At 41.2% G+C, this 27505-nt stretch overlaps 1 protein-coding gene across 2 annotated transcripts in view; it reads left to right on the plus strand.

Moving 5' to 3' along the window:
* LOC124606660 (tumor protein p63-regulated gene 1-like protein) overlaps positions 1 to 22316 on the plus strand; it is a 112796-nt gene extending 90480 nt beyond the window's left edge. For both annotated transcript variants that reach the window (XM_047138665.1, XM_047138666.1), the window contains one exon: positions 21770 to 22316. In XM_047138665.1, the coding sequence (XP_046994621.1) occupies positions 21770 to 21978 (209 nt within the window). In that variant the 3' untranslated portion in view covers positions 21979 to 22316. The remainder of the gene's footprint in view (positions 1 to 21769) is intronic.
* The last annotated feature ends 5189 nt before the right edge of the window (positions 22317 to 27505 follow it).

Consider the following 27505-nt stretch of genomic DNA (forward strand, 5'->3'; position numbering starts at 1 on the left):
TGCCCTCTTACAAAAGCAAGCATACACTGACATACATCGTCTACATCGTGTTTGCAATACAATTTTCCCACGGTCCAATTTTATAAGGTTTTACATAAAATGACATTAAGTATTAACGTATGTCCCACATACACTCTCTCATACATTCCCATGTGTTCACACAACAAAATAATAAGCAAATAATAATTTTGAATAATGATTTTTTTTATACTATTAACATAGAGTAATTAAAGTTTTGGAAAGAAAATTCCAATTAAGTGATTTTACATACTGTGAGCTTTGCTATGACTTCAGATGATAATAAAAGACATTTAGTTATTATTGCTAACTGAGTTTTGAAACATAAGTTTCGGTTTTAGGACATTTAAGTAATTTTCTCAATCTCCATAACTATACTTCCCCAGTTGACATTATAGCAGCAATGGTGACAAAGTATGTCCTTAAGTGGATGTCCACATTTATGCTTATGGTTCAACAACTTAGCTGGGGTGATGTTTCTGGTTTAATTCAATATGTTCATCAATTTTTGCTTTTTTCTTGGTGAGCACAAAGGATGATCTCTCAAAAACACGTGTTGTGAACGTATAATTTGTGGTCATAGCATGTTGGAAAACAGTTTGTTTGCCTTTTACCCAGATACCAATTTCAATTTTTTTGGTGAGTTTTTACAGTTGTTACACATCTGTTATATTTTAAGAACTGATGAAATTTATTACCACAAATTACTGTATAAACATTGTACTGAACATTTAGTTTCCTTCACTAGACAGTTTTATACAAAGTGTTGAAAAGGATTGCAATTTCTAATTATATATCCCTGTTTCATTTGTTTTTGCTCATATTTTTTGGTGTTTGAACATTTTCCTTGATTCTGCATTTTCCAAAATTTTGCGTTTTTTGAGTCTGAACCATAAGAAAACGTAAAATAGGGGTTTCACTGAACTTACATACTCCACAACCCATTGTACGGTGTGTGGCAGAGGGTATCCTGTACCATTAATTGTATTTTCTTTCCTGTTCACCCACAAAAAGAGTAAGGGAAAAACTACTGCCTATATGCTTCTGTATGAACCCTAATTTCTCGTCTCCTATCTTTGTAGTCCTTACTTAAAATGTGAGTCAGCGGCAGTAGAATCGTTCTACAATCATCTTCAGATATTGGTTCTCTAAATTTTCTCAATAATGTTAACATTGCCTTGCTCCAGGGATTTCCATTTCAGTTCCTCAAGTATCTCCATAATACTTGCATGTTCTTCAAACCTTCCAGTAACAAATCTTGCAGTCTGTTTCTGAATTTCTTTGATATCTGCCTTTAATCCGACCTGGTGCAGATCCCAAACACTTGAGAAGTACTTAAGGATGGTTTGCACCAGTTTCTTATAAGTGGTCTGCTTTATAGATGAAGCACACTTTCCCAAAATCCTCCCAATAATTCGAACTCAACCGTTCGCCTTCCCTACCGCAATACTCACCTCGCTTTGCAATGTTCCACTCATAAATTTAAGTGATGCGACTGTATCAGAACACTACTAATGTTGTATCCAAACAGTATGGGCTTGCTTTTTGTACTCATCTACATTAACTTACACTTTTCTGCATTTAGAACTATCTGCCTTTCATCACACCCACTAGAAATTTTGTCTAAGTCACTTTGTATCCTCCTAGAGTCACTCAACTATGACACCTTCTCAGTATCATCAGCAAGCAAGTGCAGATTGCTGCCCTGTATGTCCACCAGATCATTTATGTATATAGAAAATAATAGCAGTCTTATCACTCTTTCCAGGGACGCTACTGACGATATCCTGGTCTCTGATAAACACTCACCATCGAGGACCTCTTGGCCACTCCTGACAGTACCCTTGTCTCTGATAAACATTCACCGTTAAGGATAACATTCTGGTTTAGATTACTTAAGAAATCTTTGAGCCACTCGTATATCAGGGAATCCATTCCATGCGCTTATATCTTTATTAAAAGTCTGCAGTGGGGCTTTTTGAAAATCTAGAAATATGAGATCTCCCTCTTGCTTTTCTTCCATAGTTTGCAGTATGTCATGTGAGAAAAGAGCAAGCTGAGTTTCACACGAGTGATGCTTACTAAAACTGTGCTTATTCAGGAGTATAAGCTTTTGTCTCAAGCAAATCTATTATATAAGAGTTGGAACTCTAATAGTGGCAACTATGGATTTACAACTCGTACAAAATAGATACGTGTTTCAAAGTTTTACTGACCTTCAAAGTAGTCACCAGCATTGTGTATAACCCATTGCCAGTGATGTGGAAGTTGTAGGATACTCTTAGCAGAGCCAGTTGTGTTGACAGTTCGAGTGGCATGGTCTGTTGCCCGACAAATTTGTAGCAGTTCTGAAGCGAATGCCATGAAGTGTTTCCTTCAGTTTAGAAATTGAGTTGAACTCACAAGGGCTTAAGTCAGGGAAGTGCAGTAGGTGGTACAGCACTCAGCAACCCCATCAGTCAAAAAATCAGTAACAGCTTGCACTGTACCTGCTTGAGCATTGTCCTGCAGAATGATGGTCAGGCCCTGCAGAAAGTGTCATCACTTCTGTCTCTATGCCGTTCATTTGTTTTCTCTTTTGAACTTATAGTGCAACAGCCTTTGCTCCCTCATCATTTTGCAGATTTCATTGTTAAAGCACTTAGGGTCTTTTCTGTCCTTAATCCTCTTACTAGGCAGACATCCCTGCTGGAGGTGACTGATGGGAAATATGTAAATCCTACAGGAAGATGAGTCATTCATGTGGGTGTAAGTGGCCATACACAGCCCTTAGAATTTGTCGTCTTACAAGAGTGTAGTCATTACACGTAGCAGAAACTCTCCTATCCTTGTTGACTGATTTATTAACTTTTGTAGTGATAATCCCCATCTTTATACTGAAGCTGTTGATAAGGTCCGGCCTATTTGTAGCTAAATGGTTTTCAGATAAGTGCATTGTTTGTGGGCTCCCGAACTAGCTGCTCAAAACAGGTGCCAGTAAACATACTCAAAAATACTTCGCAAGACTGACTGTCTGTAACCCTGCTATGAATCCATAGATGTTCCAGTCTGTACTCAGTGGGCTAAAGTCACCTCCAGTTAGTATTGCAAGATCTGAGTATTTACACACTATTTACTGTAGACTTTCTATGAATGACTCTAGGTCTGTCGCCATCAACACATATAATGGTGTTGACCTAAAGCCAAGGTGCACTTTGTTACTAATTGAATTGTCTTACAGGACAAAGCAAACAAAGTGTTTTTTCAGGAGAAACAAGCATTAAGAATATATGAATGCATTGTTTCATGGTGATATGTACTGATAAAACTCTCTTGACCTTTCAGCCGCATCAAGGGTTTAAAATCCATGAATCAGCTGCATCACAAGTTTAAAATCCTCGAGCTTTCAGCTAAATACTCCTCAGCCTTTATCAAGTGGCGACTGTCTTTTGGTTGCTGCTACCGTACTTACATAGCCACACCACCTTCTGTGACATCACTGCTGCTCATTCCAGCATCATATAAGGTAAAGTTTGTATTGCATGCCCACCGCACCCACTTCAACATTCTAATGGCCAGGTCCCAAGCCACACTTACCTGCAAGCCACCATCTTTATTGAGGGTGTTGTCACAAATTTTTATCTCAGTCACTTCTTTTATGATACTATCTCAGAAACTATTAGTCTGTGTAATAACAGATGTCTGCTGAATGCAGTACAATATCCATTTTCTAGAGCAGGCTCCGCTGCTGCTGATTTCTCAGGGCATCAAAGGCAAAAGTCACTCTTGTGTTCTGCACATTGCTGTTCAGTAGTATACACAGTCAGCCCAACATAAAACTATCCACACCCACACAGTATTTTATATACTCCTAGCATTCTGACACCTACATCATCTTTCAGAGGCCTCATGAGTTCTCATATTTCTGCTGAAGCCCTGAATACTGAATTGATTTTATGCTCCTTTAGGAGCCGGCAGTTCTTTCTTGTTAGTGAGTCACAGAATGGCAACAATACTAGCTTCGTGCATCCTCATTGGGGTCCTTCTGCTCAGGTGTTTTCAGAAAGATGGCTTGCGAAATCTGGTGGTTCTTGTAGCCATGCCTTATATGGCACTGGAAGAGAACCAGTGGTGTCACAGAAGGCAGCACAGCTATATAAGGATGGTAGCAGCAATCAAAAGATAGTCACCACTTGACAATGGCTGATGAGTATTTGGCCCAAGGTTTGTGAATTTTAAACCAGCTGGAAGCTCAAGAGAATTTTATCTGTACATTTCACAGTGAATCTATGCATTTGTATATTACCTACCTGTACGGAGAGGAAACGTGATGCAGCATCACCTGGGTAAGCTGCAGGTTAAAGAAGGCTAATTCATTGATCTCTCTAGCCTTCCTACTATGCTGCCGTGAAGAGAAGACAGTTCCATGTTTTGCCTTCATGAGTCACCATATCACACTGCTGCAGCCGAGAGACTACTTTATCATGTCAGATTCAACCTGCTGTCAGAGAGGGTAGTTCACACCAGGAAGCAGTTGGACACAAATGGCCACGAGGTAATGGCCGTCCACCGGTGGCTGGCCGAGTCATTCTCAGCTTTGAATTGGGTATGGATTAATACAACCACAGTAGCACAAAAAATTTCATGTATAGGCAGAAAGGGGAATTCAGCCCAGTTTGATAGCAATAGCATGGAGCATTATGGAAAACAACAGAATGCACCATTATCAACATGATTACAAGAAGCTTGATGTGGGTGGCATGTTGACTCTTAAGAAAGAACTTCATTTTGCAACTTCACCATGGAGTATCACTTTTGCTGACGATAATAAGTGGTATGGAACCAACAGTTCACAAGGTGCACAGTGAAACTGCGGAATAAATTCATTGAGAAACGAGCCACATTCTTTCCACAGCTAAGCTTCCATCCTCGAACATGGCAAGAGCTGGACATAATGGTCTTAACAAACTCTGCAGTGATCCTCTCTCCATAGTCCTGCCAGCTGACAAGGACGATGCAGCCATCATTAGGGAATGAACCGACTATAACGTGAAGATTCGTTTGATACTGGAGGAGGAGGATGCATGTCCAAAATTATCGAGGGGCCAAACATACAGAACAATGAGGAAGATGTCAGAGCTTCCCAAGAGGCCTTCACTGAAAAAGAATTTCATTAAAAATCTCCTTCCTCGGGAACCTCCACCAGTTACATTGCATGGCCTTCCAAAAGTTTTCAAGAGCAACACATTTCTATGTCCCATTGTGAGCACTGTTGAATCACTGACTTATAGACTCGCAAGACATCTATACAGCCTCCTTACTCCACCCATAGATCACTGCGTGCACCACATCAAGAATACATCTGACTTCATCAGTTGAATTAAGTGCTTGCAAATCTTGGAGTAGGAAATATTATAGTCAGCTTTGAAGTTGTGTCATTAACACACACTCCCATCGAAGATGCTGTAGATCTGTTCCCCCAGTTATTTGATGACACTGTTGTCCATTTATTTAAGTACACTCTGATGGGATCCTATATTTTATGTGATGAAGAATATTTTAACCACATACAGATTCGCAATGGGGAGCCCATTAGCTCCAGTTATAGCCAACCCATTTATGAAGTACACTGAGCACATGGCTCTGGACAAGGCTCTTGCAACGCGTAGTAGCTTTTATCATTATGTTGATAACACATTTGTTGTCTGGTCTAATGGACATGAAAAGCTGGGAGAGTTCTTGGACCACATCTGCAATATCCATGACAACATCAGGTTTATGATGGATGTAGAGAGAGATGGTGCCATGCCATTCCTTGACATCCTTCTCTGCCATAAAACAAATAGGTGTCTCATCCACAGTGTTTACCAGAAATCCACCCACACAGACCAAAATATGCATGCTAACAGCTGTCACCTTCAGTCACAGAAACGTCTGTTCTGAGGACGTTTGTATATCGAGCAAAATCGTCTCAGATGTTAAAAAACCTGTCAAAGGAATTGAGCCACTTACAGAAAGTACTCGTGGATAATGGCTACAACAACCATTGGATTCGACAAGCCACCTTTCTGAAAACACACAAGCTGAAGGACCCTGAGGAGGACTTGAAGGAGCTTACATTTTTACCATTTTGTGGCACAGTAACAGGAAAGATGAGCTGGCTCCTAAAGAAACATAAAATTGATTCGGTCTTCAGGACTTCAGCAAAATTTCATGAGGCTTGTGAAAGACAGTGTAAGCCTCAGGATGGTAGGAGTATATAAAATACCTTGTGGGTGTGGACACTTCTGTGTTATATAGACTGCATACTACTGCACAGAACTGTGACAAATCAGCAGTAGCAGAGTAAGTTCTAGAAAACAGACATCATAATGCATTTGACAAGACATATGCTATTACACGGACTAATGGTTTCTGGGATAGTATCATAAAAGAAGTGACAGAGTTAAAAATTTGTGGCAACACTATCAGTATAGATGGTGGCCTGGAGCTTGCCATCAGAAGGTTGAAGAAGAAGATATGGTGGACACACAACACAAACCTTACCCTATATGGCACTGGGACGAGAATCAGTGATGTCACAGATGGCAATGCGGTTGTATAAGGACAGGAGCAGCAACTGAAGACAGTCACCAGTCGGCATTAGCCGAGGGGTATTTGGCCAAATCTTGTGGATTTTATACCACTTGATGTAGTTGGAAGTGAAGCATTATTAAACATCTTAGAATTCTCGCGCTATTCTCCCAATAGATTTATTCCTTAATGATTTTTATTGTTGTTGATAAAAATCACTTTCAGCTACACAATTATAGAATGAGACACAAATTATTTTCTTGTAGATTTTGTTATTTTTGTCTAGATTTGGGAGAGGAGTTATGTACTCTAATGCAAAAGTGTTCAACCAGCTCCCATTTAGCATGGCATTGTGAATTTTTATCCATTCAAAAGAAAATTAAAAACACTCAAAAGTAAATTAAAAAATATCTCATTAGCAACACCTTCTATATATTATCTTATTATCTGGATTCAAGAATTTAATATTCCTGGCAGGTAGTGGCATTCAGTCTAAAACTGCATGACAGGTAATAGTGAACTGTAAACCAAACTCTGTATTTACAGATATAGGTAATTGTTTTCTCTGAAAACTACCACTCTAATCAAGTAAATATTAAACTATGAAAGCAAATACATAGCTGTTATTTAATATTATGAAAAAGCAGCAGACTTTTTCCTATAGTAGCAACTTTCTTTCATTTACATGGTTGAGTTAAGCTGGCATAAACACAAATATCTTTAACCAGTATGGTGATTGTTTATTTGCACTACAGTGTGCAAATTAAATTTTTGTGATTGCTTGTTACTTGTTGGTTCGTATTACATTCATGAAGGCTCTTCATCACTTTATTGGTGAGTGAAAGAAAGAATGAATGAATGAGGGAATGAATAATCTGAAACACAATCTAATCCTGGAAGGAGACCTTTGTCCAGTGCTTCAAGCAGTTTGTGTTGGATTCTGTGTCAACAGCATCTTTAATTGTGATGCCATGAAAGTCACCAGAAATTAGTATAAATTCTGTAGTGGTTTCATTTGCAAACGGATGTGATTCGATGATTTATTTGCTTATGAATAGCTTCGGTAGTTAATTGCATGTCTGGATTTGCTTGATTATTGTATCAGGGTGATAGTGTGTTGGCAATAATGGTGGAAAACTCGAGTAACTGAATCATATATATTTAGAAGGTGTTCTGATACACTTGTGTGAATTTGATTTGAGTGGTCAACTATGCACAGTATAATAGAGAATTTTCATGAGGTGAGAGTTTCCTGGTTAAACCTAGTCATCCAGGTACACCAAAATAGGTGATGAAAGCAGGTGCAAAATATTGTATGAATTTGATAGCCTTTAATGTGTGTATTGCTGTGATGAAGATTGCACCACTGCTATTACTGAACTGTTTCTTGATCTCTTGATGTGTTGCCTGTGTGATTGGAGATTGCGGTGTTGTGGCACTGACTTATTTTGCTGTGGCTCTTCTAGTTTTAATGTGTGACAAGACATAAAGTATGTGGCATTTCCTATGGCAATGTTAGTGATGCAGGTAAGTGTCACCAAAAAACAGTGAGACCAAACTATTTAATGGAGCAAAGTTTATTTTTAAATAGCTGAAGTTTTTCTGTTTTGTCCATACAGAATAAAAGATCTTAAATTCTAGTCAATCACGCAGAACGCTCTGAAAATCTGTTCAAATCTCACTCTTTCTTTGCTCTTTGAAAGGTTCACATGCGATGGGTGTGGAAACAGTCTTTGGCACCTGAGCTCCCACTGTTTTAAGAACTTAAGAATAACAGAAACGTTAATGTTTTGTCAAGTGTATATAATACACAAGTCTTGTTAGTCACTGAACTACCATTTTGATAGTGATTATTGATCAATATGAGTTACAGAAAATAGTAAACCAAGGAATAGCCATGAACAAGTTCTGAAAACAAACAAGCTTCATTGATAACAAGACAGGTAAATGGTAAGGACAGAAAATTAATATTAGAAATCGCAAAAAAAGAATAAGTTACTTTATAAACATAGAGCAAATGTGAAATATTTGTAGATGAACCAGCCTACAATCAAGTCAGATCCAAGCAGAGTCAGTCTTTTTATTGCTGCAGGTGACAGATCACATGGCGATAGCCAAAACTTGGTGTGGTGCTGCAAGAGATAGTGCACCCTGGTTCCGGGTACACACCCTTTGGATGAGGAGCAGTCAGTTTTAGTTATGCTGTTATAGTGGCAGTGTGTATCGTATGCTACCCAATGTAGCTACATGAAACTGGTCATAGAATAAAATAAAAACCTTTAAAAAGCCGCACCTGTTGTTTGAGGAATTAAGAATTCAGGCAGCAGTCAGTGGAACATGGAATGCAGTGCTATGAGAATGTCAGGAATCATATACAGCAGAAGTTAATAATCTCAGACAGAAATTACCCTATATAATCTCATGCTTAACCAGCACAGTCAGTTTGCATTTGGTTATACTAGTACTGGTTTCTCTTGTACAGTAGTATAAGAATGTAACAGGTCAGCATATCGTATACTCTCTAATATATTCTACACATCAGGGATTTCCTTTGACTTATTTAAATTATCCCCTCTTTTGCCTTTCTATAGTTCTGCAGTTGGCATTAAGTGTGCCATTTTTACCCAGGTGCCCCTGAATGGTTAAAGGCATTTTGTTCATTGTTCAGTCCTGTAGGCAGTGTGTAGTAAGTAGATATATTGTCACAGAAGAAGCTGAGTAGCACAGTCACCGTGGTATAGTGGTTATGATACTAGACTGGTGCATGGAGGGTCATGAGTTCAAAACTCACCTGAACTGTAAAATTTTAATTTCTACATTCGGTTCGAGACATTCTAGAAGTATCCACAAATGTCAAGAATCATTGTACTGGAATGTTCCGTAACTGTATATATGTACCATATGTGTTCTGGCCAGAGGCAGTTCGCTCCACACTCTTGTATGTGGAAGTGCTGAATAAACCTTCATTAAGTGAAGTTAGTGTTTGTCATTCATCTAATTACACCTTCTTCTACGTGACATTGTTCTGGTGGAGACGCTGGGTATTGGAACTTGTGATAGCGCACATTATTGACGACACAATGGCTCCCATCAGGTCGTGACAGAGCCACCATTTACATGGTGAGAAACCTGAGTTCGAGCCATATTCAGCAGATTGCAGTCTATCAGAGACAGAAGAAGAAGAAGAAGAAGAAGAAGAGGATGTTATGTTGACAGCAACTGTGTGTCACCACATGAGACATCCTTCTGGGTTCTCAGGTGACAATGGCCAAGATCCTAACAAGTGGCTGAAGGTATATGAGCGTGTAGCCAAATTTAACAAATGGGATGACATGGTGTGTTTGGCGAACATATTTTTCTACTTGAGGGCACTGCCAAGCAATGGTATGACAACAACCAGGAGAAGTTCACCAGCTGGGGAGTATTCCAGGCGGAACTGCGTAAGTATTTCGGTGACACACAATGACAGAAGTGCAAGGTGAAGATAAATTGAAGTGCAGGTCACAGTGTTCAGGAGAAACTACGGCATCCTACATTCATGACATCTTGGAGCTGTGTAAAATAGTGGATCCTAGAGTGAAGGGGGAAGGTAAGGTTGCACGTCTCATAAAGGGTGTTGCTGAGGACATGTATCAAGCTCTACTCCTGAAGGAGGTTTCAACGGCAGACGACTTCGTAAAATGGTGCCACTATATCGAGACAATGCATCAAAAAAGAATTACACGCAAGAAGTTTTAACAGCTTCCAAATGTCGTATCGATGTCTGTGATGGAGGAAGGAACTGATTTCACAACTGTTCTTTGTCAGGTAGTGAGAGAGTTCAGAAGGCACTTGGATTGCACGGGGACCAAAAAATCAAGACAGACATTGAAATCAATCTTTCGTCCTTCATTTCCCTTTCAAACGGTGAAAAAGTTGAGACCCAGGCGAAGTTATGTTCCTACAATGCCGGATGAGGAACGGTTTGAGCACCAAGGAAGACTGACATCTGGAGGACCCAGGATAGCCAACCTGTATGTTACCACTGCAGACAACTGGGACATGTAGTGTGCTATTGTCAGTGTCTGCACCATAAGACAGCAGACCAATCTTAGCCAATGCCAACTCCGGGACGACGAAGATGAACAACAAGATGTGGGTGCAGGACAACATAGGTCACCGTCACCACAAGCTAGCCGCTGGAGAGGACGCTCCCCAACACACCAGTCAAGGTCTCCATCACTGTTTAGAAGCTCCAGCCGATCACCTAGCCGCTGCAACCCGGAAAACTAAAGGGTGCGACCTTCCTTGGAGGTGAGGCCACCGAAGAGAAAAATCCTCTCCCATCGATCACTACAAAAATGATAGGAAACTACGTCGATAGCCTCATCGATGGCCGACGAGCCCAAGCTCTTGTGGACTCTGGAGCATCATATTCAGTCATTCCGGAGAAGTACCATCGCCAGTTTCAGGAAACCGTATTTGTCGACAACAAGACATCTCTGCTGAAGGTGGCTAATGGGAAATATGTAAAACCTGCAGGAAGATGTGTCATTTGTGTGGGTGTAAGTGGCCATACACAGCCCTTAGAATTCGTCATCTTACAAGAGTGCAGAGTGTAGTCATGACGCCATTCTCGGATGGGACTTTTTTGTAGCTTCTCGGGCAATTATAGATTGTGGTCATGCGAAGATTATGTTAGACGTGATGAGATACTGTGGACAGGAAGATGCGCATCCGAGTGTGTGGAGACTGTGTGTACTGGATGAAGTGATCATTCCTGCAGTCAGCACTAGAAAAGTAACTGTCATGTGTCATGCCATGTATCAACCCATGGATCTTGTAGTGGAATGTAAGAGAAGCATACCACTGGAGAATAATTTGGTCATCCCAGCCTCTGCCATCTCATTTAAGAACGGATTTGGTGAATTGTGGATAGTTAACTGTCGCCGAGAACCTCAGGTTCTTCCAAGACGCATGTGCTTAGCAAATGCTGAGCCATTAATTGCCAAACAGCTGAGCGTTGTAGAAACCTCCCATGCTGAGTCTGTGGGGGAAATTGGTGCTTCCACTACGAGACAAGATCTTCTAGCTTGACTATCACCAGATCTCACTAAGGAACAACAGAAGAAGCTACTTGCCATTCTTCAAGAGTTCTCTGAATGCTTCAATCCACAGGTGAAGAGCAAATTAGACAAATCGATGGTTTAGCACTGGAGACAATCAACCAATAAGCCAGAGCATATTGTGTGTCAGCAACGGAACGTCGAATAATTCACTACGAGGTAGAGAAAATGATGAAAAATGACATCAGTCAGCCTCCGCAGAGCCCATGGTCATCACCAGTGGTTCTCATCAGGAAGAAGGGTGGCAGTTGGCGCTTTTGTGTTGATTACATGAAGCTTGATAAGGTAACTAAAAAGGACTTTTACCCCCTTCCACAAATTGACGATACGCTTGATTGTCTGAAGGGAGCTAAGTTTTTCTCAACCATGGACATGTACTCGGGATACTGGCAAATCGAAGTAGATGGGGCTGATTGTGAGAAAACTGCATTCACCACCCCTGAGGGCCTGTACGAGTTTAAGGTAATATCGTTTGGTTTGTGTAATGCACCAGAAACTTTTGAACAGATGATCGATAATCTTCTAAGGCACTTGAAGTGGACAATGTGTCTTTGTTATTTAGATGACATTATAGAGTTCTTTGAGACAGTTCATGAACACGTAAAAATACTGAGGGCTGTTCTTAAGTGTCTCCAACAAGGTGGACTGAAACTTAATCCAGCAAAAGAAATCAAAATACTTGGACACCTTGTGTCAAATGAAGGTGTTTGGCCAGACCCAGAAAAGGTGAGATCTATAACGGAATTTCCTATTCCTAAAAGTATTAGAGATGTAAGAAGCTTCCTTGGATTATGTTCTTATTACTGTCATTTTATCAAAGACTTTTGTATCAAAGCCAGGCCACTCCAAGAATTGTTAAAAGCTGATGCTAAATTTATCTGGGGTGGTGCTCAACAAGATTCTTTCGATGTGCTGCGAAAAGCTCTGATGACTGACCCTGTACATGGTCTGTATGATGAGAGAGCACCTACAGAGCTACCCACAGATGACAGTGGGTATTGGATCGGTGGTGTTCTGGTGCAAATTTCGGATGCTTCTAGGTCACTTACAAAAGCCGAGAGAAACTACTCAACTATAGAAAGAGAATGTCTTGATATGATCTGGGCCATGTGCTAATTTCGACAGTATATTAATGGAAGGCCATTCATAGTTGTTACAGTCCATCATTCACTTTATTGGTTGACAGGCCTTAAGGATCCAACAGGACGACTCGCCGGGTGGGCACTGTGTCTTCAAGAGTATGACATTACCATAGTGTACAGAAGTGGAAGAAAATACCAAGATGCCGAATGTTTCTCAAGAAACCCTGTACAAGACCATCAAGACTTTGATGAAGATAGTGACTGTCTCGCTGCACTCCAGGTTCTCTCTGCTGAGCAGAATGATGACACCACAAATTATGCTAGCCTTAAATTGGTCAGAGGATGTGAAAGGACAATTTAAGTTAGTTAATGGATTACTTTGCAAGAAAAACTTTGATCCATTTGGAAAGAGGTGGCTACCTCTTACATGTTCTACCGAAATTCCACGAGATGCGTGAGGCCGGACATTTAGAATTTATTAAGATACAATAGGATCCGCAAGAGATTTTTCTGGCTAGGTTTATTTAGGAGTGTCCGTCACTATGTGTCACACTGTCGAGAGTGCCAGTGGAGAAAGGCAGTTCCTCAGAAACCACCTAGCCGACCCATACAAATTTCACCAGCCGAAACGCCTTTCCAGCATGTTGGGATTGACCTCCTCGTCCGATTTCCAACATCTGCTAGTGGCAGTAGATGGATTATTGTTTGCACTGATTATCTGACATGTTCTGCCATTACAAAAGCCACGAAAACAGCGGAAGCATTCGACGTAGCCAAATTCATCATGGAAGAAATTGTACTAAAACACGGTTCCCCAAGGTTGTTAATTATGGCTCGAGGGAAAGTTTTTCAATCAAATCTTGTGACAGAGAGAAACCGTCAGTGCAACATTACTAATCACATGATGACTGCCTATCACCTGCAAACTAACGGGGTTACTGAACGCCTTAATAAGACCTTGGCCAACATGCTATCAGTGTTCATCAATGTTGAGCAGAGCAACTGAGATGAGGTGCTACCTTTCGTGACATTTGCCTACTACACCACCAAACAAGACACCACAGAATTTACGCCATTTTTCTTGGTGCAAGGGCGTGAGGCGACTACAACAATGGACACTGTGTTTCCGTTACATCCTGATGATGTGGACAATGACTACATTGGCGAGGTGTTAACCAGAGCTGAGGAATCCCAGCAGTTAGCTCGACTCCACATGCTGCAGGCTCAAGAAAACTATTGCCGATGGTATGACGCAAGCCACTGCCCTGTTGTCTACCAGCCTGGTGACCTCGTCTGGATCTTCACTTCTCTTCAGAAGGATGGTCTCTCTGAGAAGCTCCTCAGGCAATACTTTGGACCTTACAAAGTTGTAAAACAGTTGTCTCATGTTACTAATGAAGTTGAAGATTTCGACCCCAACACAAGACGATGAAAGATCAGAGATACGGTCCACGTCCTTCGAATGAAGCCATATAAGGATCCTGCAATCCGGGGTAAATTCGAAGCTCCAGTGACAGGCAACAAGCGGAAAGGTGATGAAGAGTGTAGCGGCAAAGGAGGTTCTAAGAAGATCACTGCCAGGGCGAGCATGAGTCATCGGGAGGTGGAGTATGCAGGACCGATGACTCATTCCCAGACCAGGAGGACATAACGCCGAGACACTGTTCTCTTAAGGAGGGAGCAATGTCACAGAAGAAGCTGAGTAGTACAGTCACCGTGGTGTAGTGGTTATGCTACTAGACTGTTGCATGGAGGTTCATGTGTTCAAAACTCACCTGAACTGTAAAATTTTAATTTCTGTATTCGGTTTGAGTACATTCTAGAAATATCCACAAATGTCGAGAATCATTGTACTGGAATGTTCTGTAACTGTTTATACACGGTATGTTTTCTGGCCAGAGGCAGTTCGGTCTGCACTCTTGTATGTGCAAGTGCTGAATAAACCTTTGTTAAGTGAAGTTAGTGTTTGTCATTCATCTAATTACACCTTCTTCTATGTGACAATATTGTAAAGAACTCATTTCCTTGTTTCTTGCCTGATGTTAACTTTTTCCTATGCTTTCAATAATTTTATGACAGTATTCTAGGCCTTGCTAAGTTGAAGCCAATGATCTGGCTGATAAGATTTTGTGCCAACCTGATCTCAGTTGCTTCTCTGCCTCTGTGGCACCACAGCCCACCTTCCCGTAGTACAACATCCTCCTTCCCCAGCACAGTGCCCCCCCCCCCCCTTGCCTACGTGCCCCCCTCCCCCCCCCCCCCTTGCCTACGTGCCCCCCTCCCTCTAGCGCCACTGCCTCCACCGCTGGAGCCACACTGCCCCCCACCCCCTTCTATCTCACCAGTGCTTCACCTCACCTCCCCCCCGCCCCCCACCCACCACCACCACCACCACCACCACCACGTCTGCACTGCACGCACACCATGGTCCTTTCATCTGCTGGCACTCAGCCTTCTCCCACACCTCTCCACCTTGAGGCACACTCAGCCTGGTGCTGTCCTTGCAGTTGAGCCATCCCCCTGCTCGAAGCCACCTTCCCCTCTGCGGTAGAAGAATTGAGTAATGTCATGTACTTCATAGTCATCAATTTGATGTTAAGTTTGTAGTGAATCTCATTTAGTCTACTCCATATAACTTTCATCTTTCGTCAGTTTACCCTCAATCCATATTCTGTACTCATTAGATTATTGAGTCGAAGTCCTGTAATTCTTGTTCAGGATAGCAATGACATCGGTGAATCTACTCATCGTTATTCTTTCATCTTGAATTATAATCCCAATTATGAACCTTTGTTTTATTTCCGTCATTGCTTCTTCTGTGTGTAGATTGTGAACAGTATGGTATTGTATCTGTGTCACACACATTTTTTTTAATACTCCCTGTTGACTCACACCCCGTGTGAGCCCTAAAGCTCTTATGACCCTCATACTCACCTATGGATCCAATAACTCGCCACTGCACCATTCGATCTCAATGACCCATTACTCCTTGCAACAACCTAATACCCTCCTAACGCCCTATACTTCCCTTCAGTGGCTCCATACCTTTACTTAACCCACATTCCCCTCCAGTGACTTAAAATACCCACTGACCTCTTGCCCCCTCCCCCCATACTGACCTCTTCCCCCCCCCCCCTTATACTGACCTTTTGCCCCCGCCTCCTTATACTGACCTCTTGTCCCCCCCCCTTATACTGACCTCTTGCTCCCCTCCCCCCTATACTGACCTCTTGCCCCCATACACTGACCTCTTGCCCCCCTATACTAACCTCTTGCCCCCCCTACTGACCTCATACCCCATACCAACACCATGTGCTCCCTGCCGCCGTTGGATAAGCAGCTGCAGCAGCAAGTCGTATGCTCCTAGCTCATTTGTTACATAGTTTAATTCTTAATTTCTTTGCGTGTTTTTGGTACTTGCATTGTTTAATTCATAAATTTCAGGCGTATTATAGTATTTGAGAGTTGTAGCATCATGTTTTAGTACCTGAATAATGTAAAATCGCGTAGTCTCCTTCCGCCGCCGAGCAGTGTGTCAGCAGTGCGCAAGTAGCAGCATTACTGCATTTATTAGACAATCTTGTATTTTAATAACCGTTTAAATTTTGTGTCGATTTGTTTGCGCTCTCTGTAGATTAGTTCAGATTTTCTTTGCATAACAGTTTTTAGCATGGATAGGGACTGCAACTGCTGCATTCGGATGCAGGATGAGTTGGCATCCCTTCGCTCCCAGCTTCAGGCAGTGTTGGCTTCGGTCACACAGCTTGAGGTTGTTGCCAATGGGCATCACTGTTGGCGTCCGGATGGGGGTCTGTCGGGGATGGCCAGCTCATCCCACGCATTCCCCGATCGGACTACGACTGTGGTTGCCCGAGATACTGCCCGCATTGAGGCAGGAACTTCAAGCACTGATAGAAAGCACCGAAGCTGAAATCGTTATAGGTACAGAAAGCTGGCTGAAGCCAGAGATAAATTCTGCCGAAATTTTTACAAAGGTACAGACGGTGTTTAGAAAGGATAGAGTGCATGCAACCGGTGGTGGAGTGTTCGTCGCTGTTAGTAGTAGTTTATCCTGTAGTGAAGTAGAAGTGGATAGTTCCTGTGAATTATTATGGGTGGAGGTTACACTCAACAACCGAACTAGGTTAATAATTGGCTCCTTTTACCGACCTCCCAACTCAGCAGCATTAGTGGCAGAACAACTGAGAGAAAATTTGGAATACATTTCACATAAATTTTCTCAGCATGTTATAGTCTTAGGTGGAGATTTCAATTTACCAGATATAGACTGGGACACTCAGATGGTTAGGACGGGTGGTAGGGACAGAGCATCGAGTGACATTATACTGAGTGCACTATCCGAAAATTATCTCGAGCAATTAAACAGAGAACCGACTCATGGAGATAACATCTTGGACCTACTGATAACAAACAGACCCGAACTTTTCGACTCTGTATGTGCAGAACAGGGAATCAGTGATCATAAGGCTGTTGCAGTATCCCTGAATATGAAAGTTAATAGGTATATAAAAAAAGGAGGAAGGTTTATCTTTTTAGCAAGAGTAATAGAAGGCAGATTTCAGACTACCTAACAGATGAAAATGAAAATTTCTGTTCCGACACTGACAATGTTGAGTGTTTATGGAAAAAGTTCAAGGCAATCGTAAAATACATTTTAGACAGGTACGTGCCGAGTATAACTGTGAGGGACGGGAAAAACCCACCGTGGTACAACAACAAAGTTAGGAAACTACTGCGAAAGCAAAGAGAGCTTCACTCCAAGTTTAAACGCAGCCAAATCCTCTCAGACAAACAGAAGCTAAACGATGACAAAGTTAGCGCAAGGAGGGCTATGCGTGAAGTGTTCAGTGAATTCGAAAGTAAAATTCTATGCACCGACTTGACAGAAAATCCTAGGAAGTTCTGATCTTACGTTAAATCAGTAAGTGGCTCGAAACAGCATATCCAGACACTCCGGGATGATGATGGCATTGAAACAGAGGATGATACGCGTAAATCTGAAATACTAAACACCTTTTTCCAAAGCTGTTTCACAGAGGAAGACCGCACTGCAGTTCCTTCTCTAAATCCTCGCACAAACGAAAAAATGGCTGACATCGAAATAAGTGTCCAAGGAATAGAAAAACAACTGGAATCACTCAACAGAGGAAAGTCCACTGGACCTGACAGGATACCAATTTGATTCTACACAGAGTACACGAAAGAACTTGCCCCCCTTCTAACAGCCCTGTACCGCAAGTCTCTAGAGGAACGGAAGGTTCCAAATGATTGGAAAAGAGCACAGGTAGTCCCAGTCTTCAAGAAGGGTCATTGAGCAGATGCGCAAAACTATAGACCTATATCTCTGACGTCGATCTGTTGTAGAATTTTAGAACATATTTTTGCTCGAGTATCATGTCGTTTTTGGAAACCCAGAATCTACTATGTAGGAATCAACATGGATTCCGGAAACAGCGATCGTGTGAGACCCAACTCGCTTTATTTGTTCATGAGACCCAGAAAATATTAGGTACAGGCTCCCAGGTAGATGCTATTTTTCTTGACTTCCGCAAGGCGTTCGATACAGTTCCGCACTGTCGCCTGATAAACAAAGTAAGAGCCTACGGAATATCAGACCAGCTGTGTGGCTGGATTGAAGAGTTTTTAGCAAACAGAACACAGCATGTTGTTATCAATGGAGAGACGTCTACAGACATTAAAGTAACCTCTGGCGTGCCACAGGGGAGTGTTATGGGACCATTGCTTTTCACAATATATATAAATGACCTAGTAGATAGTGTCGGAAGTTCCATGCGGCTTTTCGCGGATGATGCTGTAGTATACAGAGAAGTTGCAGCATTAGAAAATTGTAGCGAAATGCAGGAAGATCTGCAGCGGATAGGCACTTGGTGCAGGGAGTGGCAACTGACCCTTAACATAGACAAATGTAATGTATTGTGAATACATAGATAGAAGGATCCTTTATTGTATGATTATATGATAGCGGAACAAACACTGGTAGCAGTTACTTCTGTAAAATATCTGGGAGTATGCGTGCGGAACGATTTGAAGTGGAATGATCACATAAAATTAATTGTTGGTAAGGCGGGTACCAGGTTGAGATTCATTGGGAGAGTGCTTAGAAAATGTAGTCCATCAACAAAGGAGGTGGCTTACAAAACACTCGTTCGACCTATACTTGAGTATTGCTCATCAGTGTGGGATCCATACCAGATCGAGTTGACAGAGGAGATAGAGAAGATCCAAAGAAGAGTGGTGCGTTTCGGCACAGGGTTATTTGGTAACCGTGATAGTGTTACGGAGATGTTTAACAAACTCAAGTGGCAGACTCTGCAAGAGAGGCGCTCTGCAACTCTGTGTAGCTTGCTCGCCAGGTTTCGAGAGGGTGCGTTTCTGGATGAGGTATTGAATATATTGCTTCCCCATACTTACACCTCCCGAGGAGATCACGAATGTAAAATTAGAGAGATTAGAGCGCGCACGGAGGCTTTCAGACAGTCGTTCTTCCCGCGAACCATACGCGACTGGAACAGGAAAGGGAGGTAATGACAGTGGCACGTAAAGTGCCCTCTGCCACACACCGTTGGGTGGCTTGCGGAGTATAAATGTAGATGTAGATGTGGATACCACCCTACAGATGTCATACCCCCTACAAACCCCATAAACTCGCCATGATTATAACCACTCTTCCTCACACAAGATTATGCCTCCTGTAAGAGATCATGCCTTCTGAACACCATCATGTTTTCCAAACATCATCATGCCAACTGAACAACATTATGCCTACCACATGAGAACACCCACCCAACACACTCACCTACTCGAGAAATATGCATCCCTTTATGCCCATCAAATACATCCTCACTAATGCCTCCCCAAAACACACTGTGACCCCACGGGGCAACATAAGCATATCACCTAAGCCCTCTCATGATTGCCTACCCCCTTCATAGTCACCTACCCTACTTCACATTTACCTATGTGCCTGCACGTGTCCAGTGCCTACACATGTCCAGTGCCTCTGCCTTTGGCCTTATGACCCTGGGCGTGGCCCTATGCCCCCGCACATGGCCTCACATCCCTGCATCTGGCCCTTCAAACACTCACATGACCCGATGCACACTCGCGTGGCCCTGCTTTGCCCTTTTTGGCCACACATGGGCCTACAAAGCCTAGCATGGCCCTATGCAGTGTTTCTTGGTCTTACGCAGCCATATGAGTCCCTATGGCCCTGCACTGGTCCCTTTGTGTGCCCCTACGCATCCCCATCCCCACACAAGTCAGTTCATGAGCCTCTAGTGTCCATTCATTAACATTGATGCCACGACACAAGTCCCTTTGTGAGCCCCTTCCCTAGCTCCTATGCTCCTGCATGGGTCAAACTTGTATGTTCCTTCATGGGTCCCCTCACAAGGCTCTTCACTCCTGTGTGGATGCCCTACATCCCTGCATTCAACCCCTTCACAAGGCCACCTTGCCCCTGCACTGGTCTTTCATGAGGCACTACACCCCCAGACAGAGCCCTTCACAGGGCCTTGCACCAGCATGTGGGTCCCGTCCAGTGTCCCTGTGCCCACTTATGGGTCCCTTTGTGAGCCCCTAAGCCACCGTATGGGTCCCAACGCAAGCCACTGCACCCCCCACAGTATATTCCCTTCTCTTGGCTGCCTAGTGACTGTTACTTGCCCTGTCTCCATCCACCTCCTTTCTGCATCCCTATCGCTTTCTCCATCCCTCTCCCTCTCTCCATCCATCCCACCCTATCCATCCATCCCACCCTATCCATATCTCTGCACTTCCATTACTCCTGTCTCCATTTCTCCCTGTCCCCCGTGTCCATTTCCTTCCCATCTCATCATCTTTGGTCCCCCTTCTCCCATTATGCTTTTTGATCCCGCACTCTCTTATTCTCTTTTCTTTTTCACTCTGTCTCATTCCCCCTACCTCTCATTTCCCCTCCTTAGTCCCCCCCTTGTTTCTCACTCCTCTTCCTTGTCCCCTCCTTTATCACACCCTTTCCTTGTTCCCCATTCTCACTCATCCTCCTTGTGTCCCCCTTTCTCGTTGCTCTCCCTTGTTCCCCCTTTCTCACTCGCCTTCTTTGTCCCCCTCCCCCCTCTCCTACCTTTCATATTGCTCTTCTTTGTTCCCCCCTTTCTCACTTCCCTCCATTGTGCTCCCCTTTCTCACGTCTCTTCCTTGTTCCTCCCGTCTCACTTCCCTTTTTGTTTCTCCGTTCTTTGTTATCCTCTCTCATTCAGTCTTGTTTTCACCTTGTTTATATTCTTCTCTCCTGATGCTCCCTCCTCGTCTGTTCCCCTTTGTCTTCATCTCCTCACCTTTTCTCCATACCAACGCCCCCCCCCCCCCCCCCCCAACCCTGTGCCACTAATCCCTGACCCCCACACTGTTAGTCCCCCACCACTAATCCACCAGCTCCACCCCACTAATCCCCCAACCACTGCCACACTAATCCCCCCCCCCCCCCCCCCACACACACACACACTCTGCCAATCTCCTGTCCCTGTCCGTGTCCCATTAATCCTCTAATCTCACTCCACTAATCCCCCACCTCGATCCGACCCGCAAATCCCCCACTCCTACCACACTAAATGCCCACCCTGCCCCGCTAATCCCCGCCCTGCTAAATGCCCATCCTCACACAAGTAATCCCCATTCTCAGCTCCACCCACTGGTCTTCACCACCGCCGCCACTCTGGTCCTCTAACCCAGCCTCACTCATACCTGTATTTTCCGGCACCTAGCCTGTGTGCTGCTATCCTGCCAGTCCTGCTGGTCCATCCTTTCCCATTGTTCACTTTGTCCATTCCTCTCCTTTATCATTTACTGTCACTTGTATAACTAACTCTCTTGTCATACTAAGGAGCACTGTTTATTTGTTAATGTTCATTTAAATAGAGCTAACTCTTTAATTACTATGCGGATTAATACCGAAACTAAAATAAGTTTTTTCTTTGCGTTTAATTTCAGATGGTGATAGCAATAAAATGTATGATGTTGAAGACTTTGCACGTAAACTTGTGGATGCTGTGGAACACATACAGAAGGAGGCTGATGGTCCAGTATGCAGAGTGGAACACAAGTCTATCGTGCTTCAGAATTATGTTGGCCTGGGTTCTGTAATACACAACAAAAATTCTTTAGGATTCTTTAAAGTACGTGGAAAATTTAGTTTTTAATTGTTCCTGGACGAAACTTTCTCCGGGGCTGACAGGCAGGCTAATGCAACTGTCATCTACAGTAATTAATTTACAAAAATATGTTCCTATGTTCAAAATTCCTCAAAACAGACATGTAAGGCGTAAAGTTATTTGTTTGTGTTACTAATCCTTGAAAAACTACCTGTATAATAGTATAATGGCAGAAGTACTACTATTTTAGGTTCCATTGCCTTCGAATTTTACATGATTATGTTTTGACATGTGTGACTGTTGTTGTGGGTAAAAATTTGTATGTATGACAAGTTTTTGGAATTTTGAAATGTAGCTTCTGTTATTTAAATATACTTTGTATGGTGTTACGCTGTATTATATACTAGCAGTAATCTGCTGTTTCTGTAAGGTGTAAAATTTGGTGGTGTTATTGCCATTCTTTTTTGCACAGATTTTGTTTATGTTTACAATTGATAGTTATTTATGCTGCACTGTAGAAATATTTTGTAAATCATAGTTTTGTCAATCTTAAGATTAGACAGTAGTCCTTGACACTACATTGATGTGAAAGCAAATTAACATGACAGATAGTGAAGACTAATGTACTGAACAACCAGGAATGGTAGTGCGCTTTTTCTTTAACCCAATTTTAAAATTTCACATAAAATTATAAAGTATCATATTTATTTGATGTGCCACTGTTTGTATTTATTTGTTATTGTATTTGAATATGTGAGTAGATACAGAGGTGTGATATTTATGTTGAAAATAAGTTAACACTTTACATTTCAGGCTTAATCTTTCAGCAGGCATATACAGAATCATTCAGTATATGATGTCCCAAAATATTATACTGTCCTTTATTATGAATTTAAACTTTGAATTTAACAAAAAATTTGCTTTAAACTTACTTTATACTACAAATGAAATTGAAATTGCCCAATTGTATTGGGTGTTTAAATGGACAGTAAAATTGAATATTTGCAGTTTATCAATGCATTCAAAAAGAACTGAAAAAGAAAATACTGCCTGATTGTTTTCAGCCAAAGCCATGAATTTTCGCGTTGAAGAAGCTAGTGTAAATGTTGAAATCCACCAGTTAGACGCATTTTGTGTTACTGTCATCTTGTTTATGGGATAAAAATTGTTGATTTCCAGACCCAATTACTGACTGTAACTGTGGAATAGGTCAGTGGCCTTGTTCATTATGGAAATCCACTGACTTGAATTTATGATACTGAATTTTCTGTACATCATGTGTATTAATACGTCTTGAAACCATTGGAAGACTATTGAAATAGGAAATAGTTTTTGGCGTGTCCCTAAACATAGTTTAATTTAATTAACATCAGTAGTTCAGTAGTAATGCTCTGAATACTTATTTTTTTCTAATGCTTTTCACTTCTTGATGATGTTGATGAATATCAGAATTAGTTGGACTGAGCTGTTGTCTGAGATGTTGCGTTACCAAAATAACTAAACAAAAGCAGTAAGTCATCTGTGTAACAGATTATGTCTGTGTTGTAATGCATCAAACAGTATGTTTGAAGGTGTTATTCACAATATGAATTGCATGAAGAATTGCAGTTTAGCTTTGTCATGGAGTGTAGTTATTGACGGTTGATTTGTCTTCTACATTTTGTGCTCTACAGTGTCCTCTTAAGTGATATCATTTACTGAGACATAACTAGTATAAGGACCTAATTTACAGACTGTTTAATTCTTTTAGTGTTCATAGTCCATGATTCCTATATGGAAAACCATGACCTGTAACTCCTATGATTAACAGTTTTCTTTAAAAATGGAGTAAAATCAAAATGATGTTTTCACAAATAATTCTTTGTTAGCTAAACTGTACTTCTGTATGGCCCATGCTATTGTGAAACCATCATACATTTTGAAACTCATAAAGTTCTACTTTTAGTTTACTTATGTGTTCTCGAGAGAGTGTGTTGTTTATTATTGTAAAATTCCATCTAGATTGTAAGAATGTTTACCCATTTTTAATTCCTGTTTTAGGAAATTTAAGATATACACTATGAGCTTCAGTTGTATTTTTGAATAGATGTACATATATTATATTGTACAAACTTATAAAGCAAATTGTATGTAGAGGAGAGTGAAGAAAAGCTGACCATGTACCTAGTCATGTCCTAGTCAGGAAGAGAAATAAAATGGCCATTTAGGTAATTCATTATTGTAACAGCTTAACCAAAAAGAATTATTATATCTGCTATGTCTTCTGCAGTTCTGTCTCTTAAACAACTGTAATGCTGTAATTGTTGATTGAAATTTTACCTTCCCATTATGGATCTCAAAAAAATGATTTTTGCATGTAGGGGGTGCCATGGTTTATATGCATCATTTCATAATATGTGTAGAGAATGATGAAAGGCACAGACACTGACTTACAATGATCTCATTCTGGATATAAATTCCATAAACTAGTTTCAAACTGAATTAATTGTTTTTAGACACAAACATGTCATTTTGGTACTGTCACATCCCAAGAGTGGTTATGTCTGACATTGAAGAAAGCAGGTTCGTGTTGTGGGATTCAGCTGCTTTAACTAGATGGGAGAGAAACTTGACTTGTCTTGATGTTATTCCCTGAGGTACCTATCGGTGATTTAATGATGACTAGAATAAGTGATTCAAAAGATACAGTTGACTACCGTATTTACTCGAGTCTAAGCCACACTCGAATCTAAGCTGCACCTGAAAAATGAGACTCGAAATCAAGGAAAAAAAAATTTCCCGAATCTAAGCCGCGCCTGAAATTTGAGACTCGAAATTCAAGGTGAGAGAAAAGTTTTAGGCCGCATCTCCAAATCGAAACAAAGTTGGTCCACTGTAATATGAGACAATTTAGGTCGAATGAATGACGGTACAGCTACAGTAGTTTGGTTTGAGTCGTAAGCTTAGCAGTTAAGCTTTATCAGGTAGCCATTGCTATGCGCCAGGCGCTCCGTCCGTATTTATACGGGCACCCTTCCTTTTTCACGTGCTTCGTCTGGTTTGAATTGATTGCTTATTTTTCTTTGATCTGATAAGCGCAGTTTTCTTTGTTATAGGTGTTTACGTCACTCTACGCTGAAAATGCATTACTGTACTGTGTCATGCATTGTTTGTCGTACTCTGATACTGCGTGTTTACGGCCTGTCGCCGATCGCGGCATGGCTTGCTTTTGTGCGCGCTACCGCCGCTTACAAATAAAAAAAAGAGAGAGAGAGGAATCGTCTCATTAGCGAAACAATGGCAAGAGACTGCTACTTGTTGTTACTTACACTGCTGCTTTCTTTGATAATGATCATCAAGAACCAAATAATAGACTGTGTATGATAGATGTTCTGAACGAGAGTTTAGCGAAAATGTTTCTCCGTTTGAAAATCTTTGCAGGCGCCTCTTTATTACATTACATTCTGCACAGAAATTAGTCATCTTAGACTTAAAAATCTAGTCAATTGCTTCGCTTCATTTCTGACTGTATCACTGTTTAGCATAAGAATAATACAAATATAAACATGACATGATATGTATATTCTTCCGCGTTTGCTGTTGTCTCACTCTAGTTTTGTGGTTTATTACGCAGACAGGATTTAAATGAGATAGCAGCAAACACGAAACAATACATGGCAAAATGTTTATATTCATATTATTCTTATGGTGACGAGAATACTGCATGTGATTCACAATTTATAAAAGTTCCTATTAGCAACCATCTCTTCTCACAGATAGGAAAAAATTCAGAACGTAGAGTTAGCCATATTGACAAACATCCTAAACATTCTTGCCAGTCGGGTTTTCTTAGTACATTGAAATGCTGCTACATTTGAAGATGAACAATACGGAATTTGTATTTACTTCGTTGGATAATGTATGAAAATGCAGTGGTCGAAACTCGGCGCGGAGAAAAAAAGCTTGTCTTCCACCTTTTTTTTTTAATTTATTTACTGACGCAGAGGTTTTGGTGCCTGTATTTATCTTTGTGCCTACAAAGCATGCCTTTGTAGCGCTACATATATTCGACGGCAGAACTAAGTTGTGGCCGCACCCACCGACATTTTTAAGAACTTCCGCTTGCTTTGCACTCGATTCTAAGCCGCCGGCGGTTTTTTGGATTACAAAAACCGGAAAAAAAGTGCGGCTTAGATTCGAGTAAATACGGTGAAGTCTATTCTACAGTTTCAACTACAGGAAATTGCTGACCTTACCACAGTATCTCCAAAGAGAGACCACAACCTTGTATGGTGGCGATGACTGCTTGTCATCATTCCATATGTTCACAGAAACTCCCACACAAGATGCAATACCCCAGAAAACCAACAGAGAACTATCTCCATATCAGCATTTTATAGCGCACATCTTAATCTTTGCCTCGATGTCTGGTGAAGCAAACTAACCAACCACATCATCTCCACTGGACATACTGTCGCTAAATTTTTGTGCTCTCTTCCCTTTAAAATCTTCTACCCCAGTAGTGTTGTAAAATTGTGGGTGTGTCTCCTGATTAGTTCACAGTGAGTGTTGGCATACCAAAAAACTAAGTGAAAAGAAAGGGTTGGGGGTGGGGAATAGATATGACCTTGATTTACAGCCAACTGACGAGTTCATACAAAAACTTGAGTGCTCATTGCCCACCAGTGACATGTTTGACTCCCCACCACCAGACCTCATTCTTTCTCTCACACATCTAATACTTTTGTCCTTTCAAGACTGGTATCTTTAGCATTTTTGTCTAATCATGTTTTACTTGCTATGCATTGTCAGCTTCACATGTTGTCCTTCCTCTTTTGTTTGAGCCCTGTGTCTATTATTTCCACACAGGCTGGTGATCAGCCTTGAAGTCAGTTTGGTCTGATTACATGCCACCTTGTGACTGCTCCTGTCAGGCTCAAAATCTGTCTCCTCTTTATTTCGTTCTTTATTATTTATAAGACTTGACTTTCCTGTTGTGAACACAGTATTCCCTTACTCAAATGGAAAATGAGTCTCATGATATAGACTTCTACAATATTCTAAATTAATAAATTACATACATGAAGGCTATCTGATCACCAATCAAGATTTGATGCTAATACTGCATCAGATGATTGAGATTTTAGTAACACTTCTATTTATAAAATTTAAAATGTCATAGGAAATTACTTAATAAAGAAATACACACTGTATTCTGCTGAATGAAGACTGAGACCTACTCAGTTAGGTGAAAGGCACATAGTAAGCTCTATCTGGTCTTTGAGTAATTTCATTGAGAAACACAACAGTATCAATTGTTTGAAGTATTTGATGCTGAACTACTAAAATAAGACATTTTTTCTTCATAAAATAAAGAAAATTTTATCTTATCTTTGTCTTTTGTTTTTGAAATTATTTCTACTCATTCGGTATTGGTAGTTAATAATAATACTCATGTGTGTAAATATATCAAATAAAATGGGAATGGCACTTGAGAGAAATACTTATTAAACTTAGAAGAAAGATTATTATATTAAAGGTATAAGCTGGTTGATTCACACTTCAACCCTGAATAAACTGAGTGCTTTTTAGAGAA

This window comes from Schistocerca americana, chromosome 3 (genome assembly GCF_021461395.2).
Source record: "Schistocerca americana isolate TAMUIC-IGC-003095 chromosome 3, iqSchAmer2.1, whole genome shotgun sequence".
Lineage (NCBI taxonomy): Eukaryota > Metazoa > Arthropoda > Insecta > Orthoptera > Acrididae > Schistocerca > Schistocerca americana.